The following is a 14,786-nucleotide window of genomic DNA, read 5'->3' as shown; positions in this document are numbered from 1 at the left end:
ATATATGTCTTGCAATATATTAGAAATATATATTTGGAACAAAAAGCAATGAAGTGTAAACATATATATTAACTATATATTAATATACAGTAGTGTAGCTAGATAAAATCTAAAAGTAGCGACAATTGATAGTCTGCTTGCTTTAGACATCAATAAGTTCAAATGATAAAGCATATTACATATTGCAAAGCAATAAAACCTTAATGGCTTATTTCAAACATCTAATTGGTTGAAAGTTTTAGTACAGAGATAAATTACAAATGTCTTATCACAAATTCAGAAGTTTAATGAAAAAGAAAACTGAACGCTTCATCCTTAGTGTGATGGAATTGACCCACCAGTTTCCGCCCGTCACAGCACAACATTTTATTACAACGAAATCAATGAATTTTATACCGGAACTATAAATCTTCATTCCGCTGACAGTGTTTGCTTTTTTTTTTCACAAGCTACAGTACTTAACTGTTCAAATGAAATTTACTTTTCTAATAAATCTGATTGGGTAGCTATATAATGATATCGTTAATTAAAATAGAGTTGTTTGGTAGCTATTGACAACAGTCTACTCGATGCAGATCAGCAATAGATATACGTAGCACCAATCTTTGAAGAAGTATGTTTTACCCACATCTACAGAATGTTTGTAGCGGACAGGAATTGGAGATGTGGTGTGTACCAGGGTCTATTTGGTGGCAGCGGTGGGATGGTTAAGAAGCTTCCTAGCATGTACTATAGTCTATAGCGGACCAGCGGGATCGATATAGCTGGAGAGGATTGTTTGTCAGTCAAGCTTCATCAATGGTCGTACCGTTCTGGATCCATTGATTTCTGGTGCCTTCCATCACAGTCGATTGCTTGTGACACATTTTAGCTCTATAGCTAACGTTTGTTTGGGTGTACCAAAGTGAAACATTACTCCTTGTCCTGCAGGGCTCGCTTGGCAATAAAGCACAACTATATTAATGTTAAACTAGTAGCCAGCGAAAAATTTGTGATGTACACATTAAGTAATGATGTCATCAATTTTGAGGTGATTTTAAATTGGCTATTAGAATAATGCATGCATGCATGAGGTTTCAGATCAGGGAAAAGCAATTATGCATAAACTGATCAAAAATCTGCATTTTTTGTTTGATAAACAAATAATATTACATTAAAGTTGAATGATACATGTGATGAAATATTCTATAAGCATAACTCTTCAGAAATACATGTATTTCTGCGATGCCAGTATAAATATATTCATGTGAACATAAATCAATATCACAGCTCTAGCTCTCAATCCAAGGGAAGTAACTCTTATGAAAACTATAAGATATTTCCCCATAATCAAACTCATAAAATCCTACCTAATTTACAGTACAAGTCAGTTATTCCGAAATGCATGTGACTTTCAATATGAGATTTTTTTAAAAAAATTTTTTAATTTTTCCTTAATAATTTTTTACTTGAAATTCTTGCACAATAAATCTGACACAGCATTTCCTGACGTTCCTGCGATAATGGCGTGATGAAAAAGCTGGAAACCAAGTGGAATCTCATCATTTTTTCTACTAAGTATGGGAGAAAAAGAATCAAACATGGGTCTGTGAAGTGGACAGGGATATCTCAACCCGAGTGAAAGATTTCGGCCTGTCAACCCGAGGCTTGCCGAGGGTTGACAGCCAAAATCTTTCACTCGGGTTGAGATATCCCTGTCCACTTCACAGACCCATGTAAGATTCTATTAATGTGTGCTTATAGAGGGAGGGTCATTATTTACAACCAATAAGGGACAAAGTGGAATTCTTTCTCTCAGTTGTAGATAATGGACAATCAGTTAAATATGAGCATATAATATAGGCCTTTTTCCCCAACATGATTTGGGGCCGAAAATCAGCCCCATTCCCCATGGCAAAACCTCTAAATATTTCCCAATTCAAGCCTTATATTTCCCAAAATGAAAGTTTCTTGAAAACTGTCCAAAAATATTGCATGAACTTAGTTGGTTAAGGCTTTAAATATTTGTGAATTGGCTTCAGAAAAGTACATAAACTACACTGGAAATAAAAAATCTTATTTGTTATGCTTCATTTCATCTTTTATAATTTTTCCCAAATCTTTGTTTTGACGCACTTTTTCCCCAAATTCAAAGCCACAGGCCCCATTCCCAATGCAATGAGAAAAAGCCCTGTAATAATTTCTGTTCCTGATGCGAGACAGATACCTGCTGTAAAAAATTTATTTTACGAGCCTGATAATATTCACCATCAACTAGATGCAATTATTATGATTTTGTATTCCATCATTAAAATTTTGTTTTCACCACCCAAAGTTTTTCTACATCTGCATAACTAGGGTAGATGTTCATTCTGAATGGTTTGTTATATACAATTAAAACACAGTTATTACGAACCTCTGGGAACCAAATGAATCACTTTGTTACATGAATAATTTGTTTTACAGATATTACAATTACATTTTAATTACTCCATTGCTCAAATCCATCATCCAGTAAACTGAAAAATAGAAGGGGGTTTTATTTGCAGACAGCCCCCTAAGTCTGGAAATGTGTCAAAATAGGTGTGGGGTCTTATTTGCGGGAGGGGTCTTATTTGCGGTCAAATACGGTATACTTACAACCAAGGGCAGATAACTGTTGAATATACAAACAGGGAATAGCAACACGAACAATACTGTCACCTAGGGCTGAAACGATTAGTAATTTTTGTATTCGATTATTCGGTCACATGTAATCGATTACTAATCGATTAATCGTTTGAATTGAAGGCAACTATATTGTTTACTACTGACTACTGAAAACGTCCGCCATGTTTATCAACTAATAATAACACCTAACGTTACCGTATAATATGACAGAGGATATGCCTTATATAATATAAGCCTACCAACAAATAAGAAAAGATTTATTGACAAAACAAACGTATTTTATCCCAAATTAGCTCTGAATTCCGTTCCTGTGTTGTCTTCCGTAACATCGTTTAAATCAAGTCTGCTAACCCGCTGTTTTGACGTGACCTTCACACGTACGACTAATCAACCAAATCTGGCCGCCACGGAGCGACATGACCAAATTTTCGTCAATGAACTTTTTTATTTCCGTGATCAAAAAAATAAAATATATCAACAACTCTTATATTCAATTAGAATATGAACAAAAACTTTCTTTTTATATGATAAACACATGCAATAGTAAAATTTAAATGTTCAAGATTACTGCTCCTTCCGCTCCCGAGCGTCCCGGCGGCGATTAGGCCTCCGTGACGTAACAACATGGAGTCGATCGCTAGTGAAAATTGGCGAACAGCGTGTTGCAAGCTTTCTCATGACATCCACTTTTTCATTGATTAATGACTTTAACATCTACAGAGACGTAATTTAACAAGTATTTCTCACATCATTTATGCTTTGTTGAGTTCAAAACATGTACATAAAGAGATGAAACTCCAGTCGGAATGGCTTACTCAGAAATCCATGATCTGTCAACGTGTTTAGTCAGCTTACAATGCACTGGCTATGCATGTTACGATTAACGATTAATAAAATCTTTAATCGATTATCAGCAATTAGCTTCATTAATCTAATCGCCTCCGATTAGGGAATAGCAACACGAACAATACTGTCACCTACCTCATTGTCACTTTGTTTCTTCCTGTTTCCATGATATTGGGTCGGTGTAGGACTGGATGATCTCCCTTGGTCATTGGTACGTCGCGACTGCTGCCTGGTCAAATCGCGGCTCGACTGCTGGCCCTCTGAATGGTCGGTTTTAGACGGAGACTCGAGTCTGGATTGCGGCAAGCTTTTGGCAGGACTGTATTGAAATAAATGTAAAACAAATATTTAATCCACTAGTTTCCTATTGAGATGTTTTTTTTGTTTTATTTGTTGAATTTATTGTTAATCACCTAATAAAACGCTGGGATCTTAACAAGTCATCCTAAACCACAACTGTACAGACTATGATGTTGCTCAGTGTTATAAAACTCTGTTGTGACAGTGGACACCTGTTGTGACAGAGGACATCTGGTGTGACAGGGAACACCTATTGTGACAAAGGACACCTGCAGTGAAAGGGGATATTAACTATTGTGACTGGGATCATCTGTTGTGACAGGGAACACCTGTTGTGACAGGGAACACCTTTTGTGAAAGGGAACACCTGTTAAGACAGAGGACATCTGTTGTGACATGGGAAACATGTTTTGACAGGGGACACCTGCTGTGACAGGGGACATCTGTTGTGACAGGAAACACCTGTTGTGACAAAGGGCACCTGCCTTGACAGTGGACACCTGTTGTGACAGTTGCCATCTGTTGTGACAGAGGACACCTGTTGTGATAGAGTACACCTGTTGTGATAGAGTACACCTGCTAAGACAGTCAACCTGTTGTGACAGGAGGACATCTGCTATGACAGAGTACACCTGCTGTGACAGGGGGACACCTGTTGTGATAGAGTACACCTGCTAAGACAGTCAACCTGTTGTGACAGGAGGACATCTGCTATATTGACAGAGGACACCTGCTGTGACAGGGGGACACCTGTTGTGACAGGGGGACACCTGTTGTGACAGAGGACACCTGCTGTGACAGGGGGACACCTGTTGTGACAGAGGACACCTGTTGTGACAGAGAACACCTGTTGTGACAGAGGACACCTGCTGTGACAGGAGGCCACCTGTTGTGACAGAGGACACCTATTGTGACAGAGGACACCTGCTGTGACAGGAGGCCACCTGTTGTGACAGAGGACACCTGCTGTGACAAGGGGACACCTGTTGTGACAGAGGACACCTGCTGTGACAGGGGACACCTGTTGTGACAGGGACCACCTTTTGTGACAGAGACATCTGCAGTTACAGCGGACGTCTGTTGTGACTGGGGACAATTGTTGTGACTGGGGACACTTGTTGTGACAGTGGACAGCTTTCAGATGGAATGCACCATTTATGAGGGTTATGATATTTTTGACAGAACAAAGATGTTCAGAGTGTTGTGAACCAATTGACAAAAAACATTTTATTAATTAATTGAATTTGAAAACAAATTATTTCACATTTAAATGTATGAACTGTGCATTTTATCAATAGATAATGAACCTATCTTAACAATGATTCGTTTTCGTTATAACAGTATAGGTCCTATGTTGCATAATACATCTATAAAATTCCCCGATGTTTAAATAGAGTTATCTCCCTTCGATCAATGAAAATGTCAACATCGGCGTTTCATTGAATTTTAATGTTACCGTGGTATAAATTGTCAGTGAAAATATATCAGAAATCAATAATTATACATAAAATGTTAACTTTCAGAACTGGTGTGTGTTTATTTCTGCTACACTCGATTCATACAGAAATAACCGAATCCACACACTACACCGTGTACATGACTGTGGCGCGCATGTGTCAATCTATGGTTGACATGTTGCGATGATGTAAACACATCGATTCGGTACTTACGGCGTCTGTTTTGGCTCATATTCCGGCACATACTCCTTCAAAACGTGCGGCAGCGTGCTTGATAGATGGGTTGTAGTTTTCAGTGCCATTATGGAGTTGTATGTGACATCATAAATTATCCATTCATAGACCAAACACCTTCAGGGCACCTTGCCAAGGTCCTGCACCGATGTTTGTTTATCATGTGACCTAGAAGAAACCACTATGGAAACTCTGTGTCACGTGACTACGCTAAATAATTTCCCGCCTTAAATTAACTTTGATTTGTAATGTCACGTGCATAGTTACAGTAAGTGTCAAAAGTATGGCAAGGATTTCTATTTATCTCAAGTTTTTCAATATTTGAGATTTTAATAGACAAATGACTCCAAACAAAACAATAATATCACTGTCGGGACATGGTAAATTAATTTTCCTAAAATACATGTAACATGTTAGATACACATGTGCATCATAAGGCAAAAAATGTGTGTTTAGGGCAACACTGACAAAAAAAAATAGGGTCGGTAGGTCGGGAGGATTTTTTAGTGTCTTTCACTCAAAAATGATGGCCAGAACCGGAGTCTGAGATCTAAATCCCGACTTTCATTTTTTTTTCGTTGAAAAGTGGAAAAAAAATAGGGTGGGGTTGAAAAATTAGGGTCGGTCGGGTAACCCTAAACAGACATATATATGGCCTCATGAATCAACACAAAGCACAAAAAAAAAATTTCATGTAGTTCCACCACAGGCACGGGATATGAGAATTGGTTACAGTTTATATAATTATGGCACTAGACATTTTTAGGCGTTTTAGAGGTCTAGATAAAAAATCGGTAAAAATCATATTCTACATACAGGGACGTAGGAAGCGCGGGGTGATCCCCGTTCCTCAGGACGGGAGGGAGGGCAAACATGTCTTTTTGCCCCTCCCCCATCCCCAATTTTCGCCGACTGAAATGTTCTAAATATGCACATTTGAAAGAAAAAGGGGTCCTCCAACACATTTTCGTACTTCACTTTAGAAAATTTTCCGCTGCGCAGCACATTTCCTAAAACGATCAAGAACGTAATGTTCAAACCTTTAAAGGGACAATTCACTCAGGCTAGGCTGTAATTCTTTAACATAACCAAGAAGCAAAATATGGCATAAATGTATTGTTCTACATTTCTTATGAAACATTTAACACAATATATTGACAAATTCCACGTCATTGTTAAGTATTTTAATTGATACCATTGTAATTACAAATCGTTGATCAATACGATTAAGCAGGCACAATATGTACTCTGTACCCATACCCGCGCCAAAGTCACGCACGTTAAACAAATGAACTACATAATTACGCACTTCCCCCGATGACTGAATCATATGTTACGTAACGCCTACAGTGTGCTTTTCCGCCGGATTACCTACTTTCGTTTTACACTATACAAATACATTACAATTTAGTTGCTGTTATATATAGTTATTCTCAGAATCCTAGAGGAACCAGCAGAACTACTTTACAATTGTCGGTATCTGGACAACTAACTTCTCAGAATGTAAGTACCATAAATTCCATTTTGTACGTATGGGGTGTTTATGATTAATCTGAATTAATTAACAATATACTCTCAGACATACGATAGCAAAAACTTTTTGTAACATTAACACTTATGCGAAAGTTTTGAGCAGACGACAACATATAATTAATAGGAGAATATAGTGTATATTTGGATTCTTACGTATGAATTGTACAGTGTATAAAACTTCAAAACATCTCCGTTATATTATTATCGCAGCATTAACAATAATCAATTGAATTTTGTCGGTTGAGTCACATTATCGATCTGATTTATGACAATTTATCATATAAGGTAAAGCCTTCATGTGTACAAACATATACTATGAATTTTGTTGCTCAATCGATATCTTTTTTTTCCGTTTAGTATGGTGAATTATTCTGCCGCTACACTCTTTCGTTTTACCACCCCGACATAACGATAACCAAAGGTTTATGACGCGCGCGCAAAAAAAAACTAAAATTACTGATACAGTGTTTTTCTTTGTTTTTTTTTTTATTTATTTATTTATTTATTTTTTTTTTTGCGCATCGTAAAACGATAACGATCGTAAAACGATGTTCGATAAACTTATTGCTGCTTTATATCGCCTTTTTTGCTGCGACATCGTGGTAAAATGCAATGACTGATCAACTAAATGAATGTTCGCGGGCTATGTATTATACGTACGTTTAATCCTAATTAACATATCCTTAATGTATCGGTTAAGGTCATTGTATGGCAGCCTCCCCCGTATGCGTATTTAGGAGACTGCGGCATATCCTTATTGTGTCCCCTTGCGATAGTGGAGCTTTTACGCACTTTACAGATTCATCGGCTAAAGACTACACAGAAAAAGGACATAACCGTAGAAATATTTCGGACTTACTGCCAATTATGTAACACATATCACCAGGTCATATACTTTCAAGGGCAAAACAGTGGCCTCACTCCCTTCACGATTGAGTGCTAATTAGCACGAACATAAAAAAGTGTTTTTAGGGGACATATCCTAGAGCTAGCTTGGTCCCAGGAGTGAGCGCTCAACGCAACGCCAAAAACGAGACGATGAAGAATGGAAAAGAGAAGATCCCAGATTTAGTCGCCTTTCACAGTGCAATAGAAGAAGCAATACTAGTGCAATTCGCACAATCAATTCATACACGTATTCGAAAGTTTCGGTCGAATGAAGGTTTTTTCCCCCATTCCAACCAATTTACCACAAAAACACACTGTGGATCTTGCTGAAATTCTTCTTTATTTTAAAAATCGGATAATTGTACAGCCAGCTCCATACTGTGCCCCCAGGAACCCTTCATCTCTATCCACACTAATACCAGTCTGTATCCCCATTAGTTTATTAAATGTCGAGTGAGAGTGATAGGTTTCTCATCCTCGATACACCAGGGGTTCCGATCACTTACGATCTCTAAACCCCTGGACTATCTCATAGTAAAACTGGAGGCAACATAATAGAACAGGTAATTTAGTCATTTGATGTGCATCAAAAGAGTCGTATAACGGTACACTGTGGTTGACTGTGTGGCTTTGATGTTAGGCGTCGCTCTCTCTGTAGTCTTCAAAGGAAATCTTTGCTAGCCTGTGATTGGCCAAATGTTTTCCGCTGAGCTGCCTTCAATTTCACTATGAGATAGTCCAGGGGTGTAGAGAGATCGAAAGTGATCGGAACCCCTGGAGTATCGAGTGAGAGTGATAGGTTTCTGTGACATGAACAAACTTAACGACTCATTAATTTATTTATAACCCGTTTTGATAAGACATGAAATGACCCCCATTTTGTTTCTGTTGTGACCCGGTAACATTCTATTTTATCTTTTTTCATCGACAGCGCCTTGTTCAGGAATCGTGCACGACCTTCGTTACTCGTTTTTAATTTTTTTTCTTTTACTTACCATTTTCTCGCAGCAATGGCGTATGTCTACTTGTACTCTGGACCTGGGGCGGATGAAGGGAATAGCGAGATACTTGTCAGATCTCTGCAGAAGAGCCTCAAGCCTGGAGTTTACACTGTCTGCGGGTTAACAGCTGATGAAATCATCAAAGGTTTGTAAACAAGAGGTCCATGGGCCTTTAACGGTCTGGCACAATAAAACACCTCAAACAATATAGATCTAGAAGTGGCAAACAATTAAGGCAACACGAAGAACTCTTTAATTCAATAAATTTGACCTTGAATGGCGGTCAAGTTCATTCATTTGAACAAACATTATAGCCCTTCATCCCAGCATGTCACAACCCAAATATCATGTCCCTAGGCCCCTTAGTTATTCACAAGAAATCGTTTAAAGATTTAAGCCTTTTTGACTCTTGTGACCTTGAATGTAGGTCAAGGTCATTCATTTGAACATACTTTATAGTCCTTCATCCTAGCATGCTGCTGGCCAAATATCAGTATCCCGGGCCTTTTGGTTATCGAGAAGAAGTCGTTTAAATTAAAAGTTTACGCACGGCAGAGGGCGCACGGCGGACGACGACGGACGGTGCGTGATGAGTTGACTACAGATCAACCTGACCCTTCGGGTGAAATGACTTAAAATAGAACATATGAATTTATTATTTCCTTATTTCGTTACCAACGAATTACATTTCATATTCATTAATTGGGCCGCTCTAGTGTTTACGCGAGTTCGAATCCCATGTGGAGCAGTTGCCAAGTACTACATGTCCGTGTTGGCCCCCCCCCCTACCCTGAATGTTCCGGATTTCATCAACATCTTAAATTAAACTTGCACGTCTTTAAATGACCATACATATCATGTAAAACCTAACAAACTATTTCCGGCGATCAGAAGGGTTTTGTGTCAAGACACAGGGACATATCTGTAGTGTTTGTTAGAAATTTGTACCAGGTCCTTGTGTGTATAGTTATATGAGGAAGTACATTTGTAGGCATGCTAGGATAAAGACGCCGAAAGCGATGTGATAAACATTAAAAGTGGGATTTTTGTAATTATTTGAAAGTACCGACTGTACTGGATGGCGTAAAATCTTAAATATAAATCATTCAATTGATCACATTGTTTATCTCCAATTTACGCGGCGGACGCTAATACTTATGGATCACCGTCCATTACATTATGTTCAAATGTACGTCAGAAAGCTACATGTATTCCGCGCAAATCTAGCTGCATCCTCAATACTCTAGGGGTTATCATCACTATCCACCACTGAACCATCTCATAGTAAAACTGGAGGCAACAGAAGTTACACAGGTTATGGGATCCTTTGAATTGTATAACGGTACGCTGTGGGTGACTGTGATGTTTTGAAGTTGAGCGTCGCACTCTCTATAATCTTCAAAGAAAGTCTCTGCAGGTCTGTGTTTGGACAGTTTTTTTTCTTCTCCTGGACTGCCTCCAGTTTTTCTATGAGATAATCCAGGGATGGATATTACGTCAGTGATAGTAACCCCTGGAGTACCGAGGTTGTTCTAGCTGATGTTCAAGTTCTCCCATATTTTGTGCTAATTTAAAACAATTTGGCCTACTTAAATTTCGTTAATTTATTTCATTATAGTGAGTCATCAAGCGAATAAAGAAAAAAGACAAACTATTTAAACAGTTGTTCGAAAATCAACTTCTGGAAAATATTACATGTCGACATTGTCTATTCTAATTTCACAGGAGCATGGACCAGTATTGCTGCAGCCTTTGTCATGCCAGGTGGTTTTGACAAAGGGTTCATCCGTGCACTTGGAGATCCTGGCGCAACCGCAATTAGGGACTATGTGTGGAATGGCGGGTCTTACCTGGGAGTTGGAGCAGGCGCATATTACGCATGTGACTATATCGAGTTTGACAAAGACGGCCCTCTTGAGGTCGCAGGAGATCGTCCTCTGAAGTTCTTTCCAGGTATGAGCATCTCATAACCAGATTAGATATACCAGTAATGAGCATTGTGCTTATCTTTGAGTAAAACTGCAGTATGATCTATAAGAGTTACTTCCCTTCGTTCGAAATAAAAAGGGAAGTAACTCTTATAACGAAAGCTTGACACTTTGTGCTTGGCTCTTCCATTGTTTTAATTAGAGTGACGAAGCCGCCACAAAGCTTACGGAAACTTAACAGGCAAATCAAAGCAAACTATATTCATTACTTTTTTTTCTTATTTGTAACAATTTTGTTTATCTCGGTCAGAGACAATAAACTTTATAGCTATCGAGTAAAAGTACTACCGGTAGTATAGCGATTAAGGAAACTTTTGGTATTTTTCACTTACTGATTAAAATTAATTCGTTTACAGGTAAGGGAATAGGACCCGCTTATGGGCCTTATAGCTATGACGACGAAAGGGGCGCACGTGCACCCCCGGTGGATTTCTTTCAATATCCGGGACCTCGGTCTACATCAACCAAGATCTACTTCAATGGCGGCAACCTCTTCGAACCTTACAGCAAAGAATCGAGTACCATGAAAAATGGATCAACTTCTGAGGTAACCATGGGAACATACGAGAAGCCTTTGGGTGTTTATTCCGGTCTTCCGGAGCAGCCTCTCGCTGTTGTCAAGTGTACAGCCGGAACTGGTGTGGCTGTCCTAAGTGGAGTTCAAATGGAAGTCCGGAGTTCGGATTTGGACGGAAACAATCATTATTTGAAACCTATAAAGCAGGAACTTCAGTCGTATGACGTCACTAATAATATCGTGTGGAGCTCAGCTCTTCAGGAACTAGGACTTCAAGTGGTTGTCTAAATTCGTTAAACCGTTTCTGGTTTTGCTACGTCATTTATGGCTTTCTTTAATTAAGAAAAGAGAATGCAAACTTTCTATATATTATTCATTCCAGGAAAACAGATTTATTTTACAATAAAATGAACTCTATGTACGTGTGTATATATATATACAGATGTCATAAGTCCTACATTGAAATCTCTTTTTTAAATGTCATACTATTTCATTATACAAATAGTTATTTCCTCTTGTACAATTTAGAATACGATCTGCATTATACATGTTTACTCAGTAGCTTAAACTTTCTTTATTTGAATTCTTGAAACAACAATTATATATTATAATATATATATTTATACCATTATTAAATAGCGACACATTCCATGTACTCAGTTTGAGATTTGTGACATTTGCTTTTTTTCGGGTTTGTCTTATCCTTTATTTCGGATTTTCATTGCCAAGTGTTACGAAAGTTTTACTTATATGCTAGACATTATATCAATGGACAACGTGATGCTAACTCTTCCGTAGAGACTTGTTACTGCAAACCAACTTATTTTAGCGACAATATAATTTCGCGTTTTCATAATTAACGACTTTGTTGGATACCCACGTAATCAGCCTACACTAGACTGTGGTCTGATGAATGGAGCGTGGTGTAGTTACGATACTGGATTTCTGAGGGCGGAATAACGACTGTTTCGAAAAATGTCCGTACTGTGTAATGTTTTCCTAGAAAAATTTGATCCATCCTTATAACTTCCCTCATATTCGGTATTGTCCTAATTTGTAGTTTAGCAGTAATTTCTGTGATAGTTCAGATAGATAATACCCACGCTTTATTCCATATCTAGCCAACCTCAAACTTCTCTGTCTGTGAATGTAACGACAGTGATAGTAACCCATGGAATATCGAGGATGATGTATAAATCACTGAAACTATAAGTTTATCTGTCATATCGAGGTCTGTTGGTATGGAGAATACGTGGTGGCCTTGATTTCAATTTCAACGTTGCTTTAATTAAATTGCGTAACTTGTCTAAACCGGATGCACCAGAACCAGCGAATCATTTGGCCGGTATTGTCAGTTTTTTTTAAGGATTATGACATTTTTAAATTACATTGTACTATACAATGTACATTGCCATGCATTGACAGCGATCCAGATTAGACAAGAGCCGGTTTTGGACAAGTTATATCTGATCTATGGTAGACCACAGGCGTTTGGCTCTATAGACATTTCTCTCTCTCTCTCTATATATATATATATATGTAATACTGTGACACAGTATTACATATATATATAGAGAAAAATGTCTTAGAGTCAAACGCCTGTGAGTAAACTGTGCTTTTAGTTCTAGTAATCTCCCTTCCGTCATATGCAGCTTTCTCTTGGGCCGTTTACGTTTAGTGATAAGTTATAACCTGTTAGACAGTTTGTTAAAGTCATTATTTCAAGTATAAATCCAGACGGACATGCAGCATTTTTTTTATACAGTCCTATGCAGGCTTTGCCACGGCTCGTCTGAAAACAATATAAAATCACCAGGCCCGTCTTCCGATACATTTTAATGTTCAAATTTTCCGCGAAAACAAACGTATCGGAATATCTCTGATTAAACCCATTGAATTACACTGCAGGGGAAGTCACTCTAGTCGCTCTTTACTAGGACGTTGCTTTCGATGTCACAAGTCAGAAAGCGCCGGTAATTTTGGATTAAAATATTGCGTTTGACTATATAGACATCGTTTATATGCTTTTGCATGGTATGTGTGTGATTATGGATTATCGGAGGACTGATGCGTGACTATGACTCTAGGAAAAAAGGTATACTATTATGAAAAAAAAATTAACTTTAATCGAGGTGGGGGTAAAAAATCCAATATGGCGACTGTCGTCCCTTTCTCTGTTTTATAGTAAATATCCCGATTTTTTTAATAATTTTTCAAATCTGGTATTTTTGGAAAAAAAAATCACATGACTGTCATATATACTCATCAGTCCATCCACCAAATACAAAAATGAATGACAACATTCATTTTCATTGAGTTGGCCCCCTGTGAAACGGACAACTAGGTTCAACCAGTCAAAATGTATACTCGAAAACGGCCTTGCTGGTCATGCTGGATCTTACAGAGTTACTTCCCCTCGTTTTACCTGCGACTCGGGAATCATATGGTATATTTTTATCAAATACAAATCTGTATGTTTGAACCTAGAATGTTTATATGCCTGTTACATCAAATGCATTTAATGTTTTAATAGGCATTGATTATAACTCGATAAAATTCCTTTATGTGAAATATTTTCACACCTGTCATTTAGTTAAATAAAATGTTGAATTTCAAATGTCGAGTACACCCTTAATACAACATGCATAAATTATGAAAATGTGGAAATTTTGTAAGTTTTGGCCATATTTGATATCTGAGTTTTCTATCTAGAAACATAGAGCGCATACTTGAACAAACGTTGCATTTCTCCTAAAGATGTAGCTTAGGTACCTGTACATTGTATATTCTTAGTAAATATTAAAGCTCAAGGTTTCTCCCTATTGTTTCTTAGTCAAAACCTAATAAACTATCAAAAAATCTTAATTTATGCATAATTCGGATGGTTATCATGGCAACTTAAACTTCCAAATTATAAATATGAATCGGTGATGCGCTAAATGTTTCAAGTAAAACAACTTAAATTCTTTACACTGACAAAAATGTAATTTAAAAGTAATGGATTTCGGGGCAAAAAATACTCAAGTCATAGACTCCCAATTTCACTGAACCGATTCAGATCTGGTCTCCCAGGACAAAATCATTTACACCATTACACCAATCTTTAAGTTGTCTCCAACACCTCTGGAAAGACGAGAGCTTTGTCCCTCCCATGTCCACCCGCATCTCCCAGTCCCCATCCTCTATACTCCAGGGGTTCCGATCACACGTTATATCTACACCCCAACTTCGCTAGCCAAGGGTATTAAGTCCGATTCTCTTCCTAAAAAGAGAATCGGCCTAATACCCTTGGCTAGCGAAGTTGCTACACCCCTTGGACTATCTCATAGTAAAAACTGGAGGCAACATAACAAAACAGGTCATTTAGTCCTTT

At 37.9% G+C, this 14,786-nt stretch overlaps 2 protein-coding genes across 4 annotated transcripts in view; one reads left to right on the top strand and one right to left on the bottom strand.

Annotated features, from left to right (window-relative positions):
* The window catches only part of LOC138336334 (transcriptional regulator ATRX homolog), a 95,592-nt gene extending 89,929 nt beyond the window's left edge, over positions 1–5,663 (bottom strand). For all 3 annotated transcript variants that reach the window (XM_069285777.1, XM_069285778.1, XM_069285779.1), the window contains exons 1-2: positions 5,466–5,663; positions 3,631–3,814 (exon numbers count right to left, since the gene is read on the bottom strand). In XM_069285777.1, coding sequence (XP_069141878.1) covers positions 3,631–3,814; positions 5,466–5,554 — 273 coding nt within the window. In that variant the 5' untranslated portion in view covers positions 5,555–5,663. The remainder of the gene's footprint in view (positions 1–3,630; positions 3,815–5,465) is intronic.
* Positions 5,664–6,836: 1,173 nt separating this feature from the next.
* On the top strand, positions 6,837–12,073 carry LOC138336337 (uncharacterized). Its single transcript, XM_069285780.1, has 4 exons — positions 6,837–6,989; positions 8,916–9,053; positions 10,634–10,861; positions 11,253–12,073. Exons 2-4 carry the CDS (start codon positions 8,918–8,920, stop codon positions 11,699–11,701), a joined length of 813 nt encoding a protein of 270 aa, XP_069141881.1. The 5' UTR covers positions 6,837–6,989; positions 8,916–8,917; the 3' UTR covers positions 11,702–12,073.
* Positions 12,074–14,786: the final 2,713 nt, after the last annotated feature.

Source organism: Argopecten irradians, chromosome 12, assembly GCF_041381155.1.
Source record: "Argopecten irradians isolate NY chromosome 12, Ai_NY, whole genome shotgun sequence".
NCBI lineage: Eukaryota > Metazoa > Mollusca > Bivalvia > Pectinida > Pectinidae > Argopecten > Argopecten irradians.
The sequence above is the reverse complement of the archived record's forward strand: the minus strand, read 5'-3'. Positions and strand labels throughout refer to the sequence as shown.

What these genes read in the sequence shown, in the direction of transcription:
- LOC138336337 (XM_069285780.1), top strand. Translation starts at nt 8,918, where the DNA reads ATGGCGTATGTCTACTTGTACTCTGGACCTGGGGCGGATGAAGGGAAT. An exon ending in AGCTGATGAAATCATCAAAG is followed by an intron (nt 9,054 to 10,633) that starts GTTTGTAAACAA and finishes CTAATTTCACAG; the next exon opens with GAGCATGGACCAGTATTGCT. An exon ending in TCCTCTGAAGTTCTTTCCAG is followed by an intron (nt 10,862 to 11,252) that starts GTATGAGCATCT and finishes ATTCGTTTACAG; the next exon opens with GTAAGGGAATAGGACCCGCT.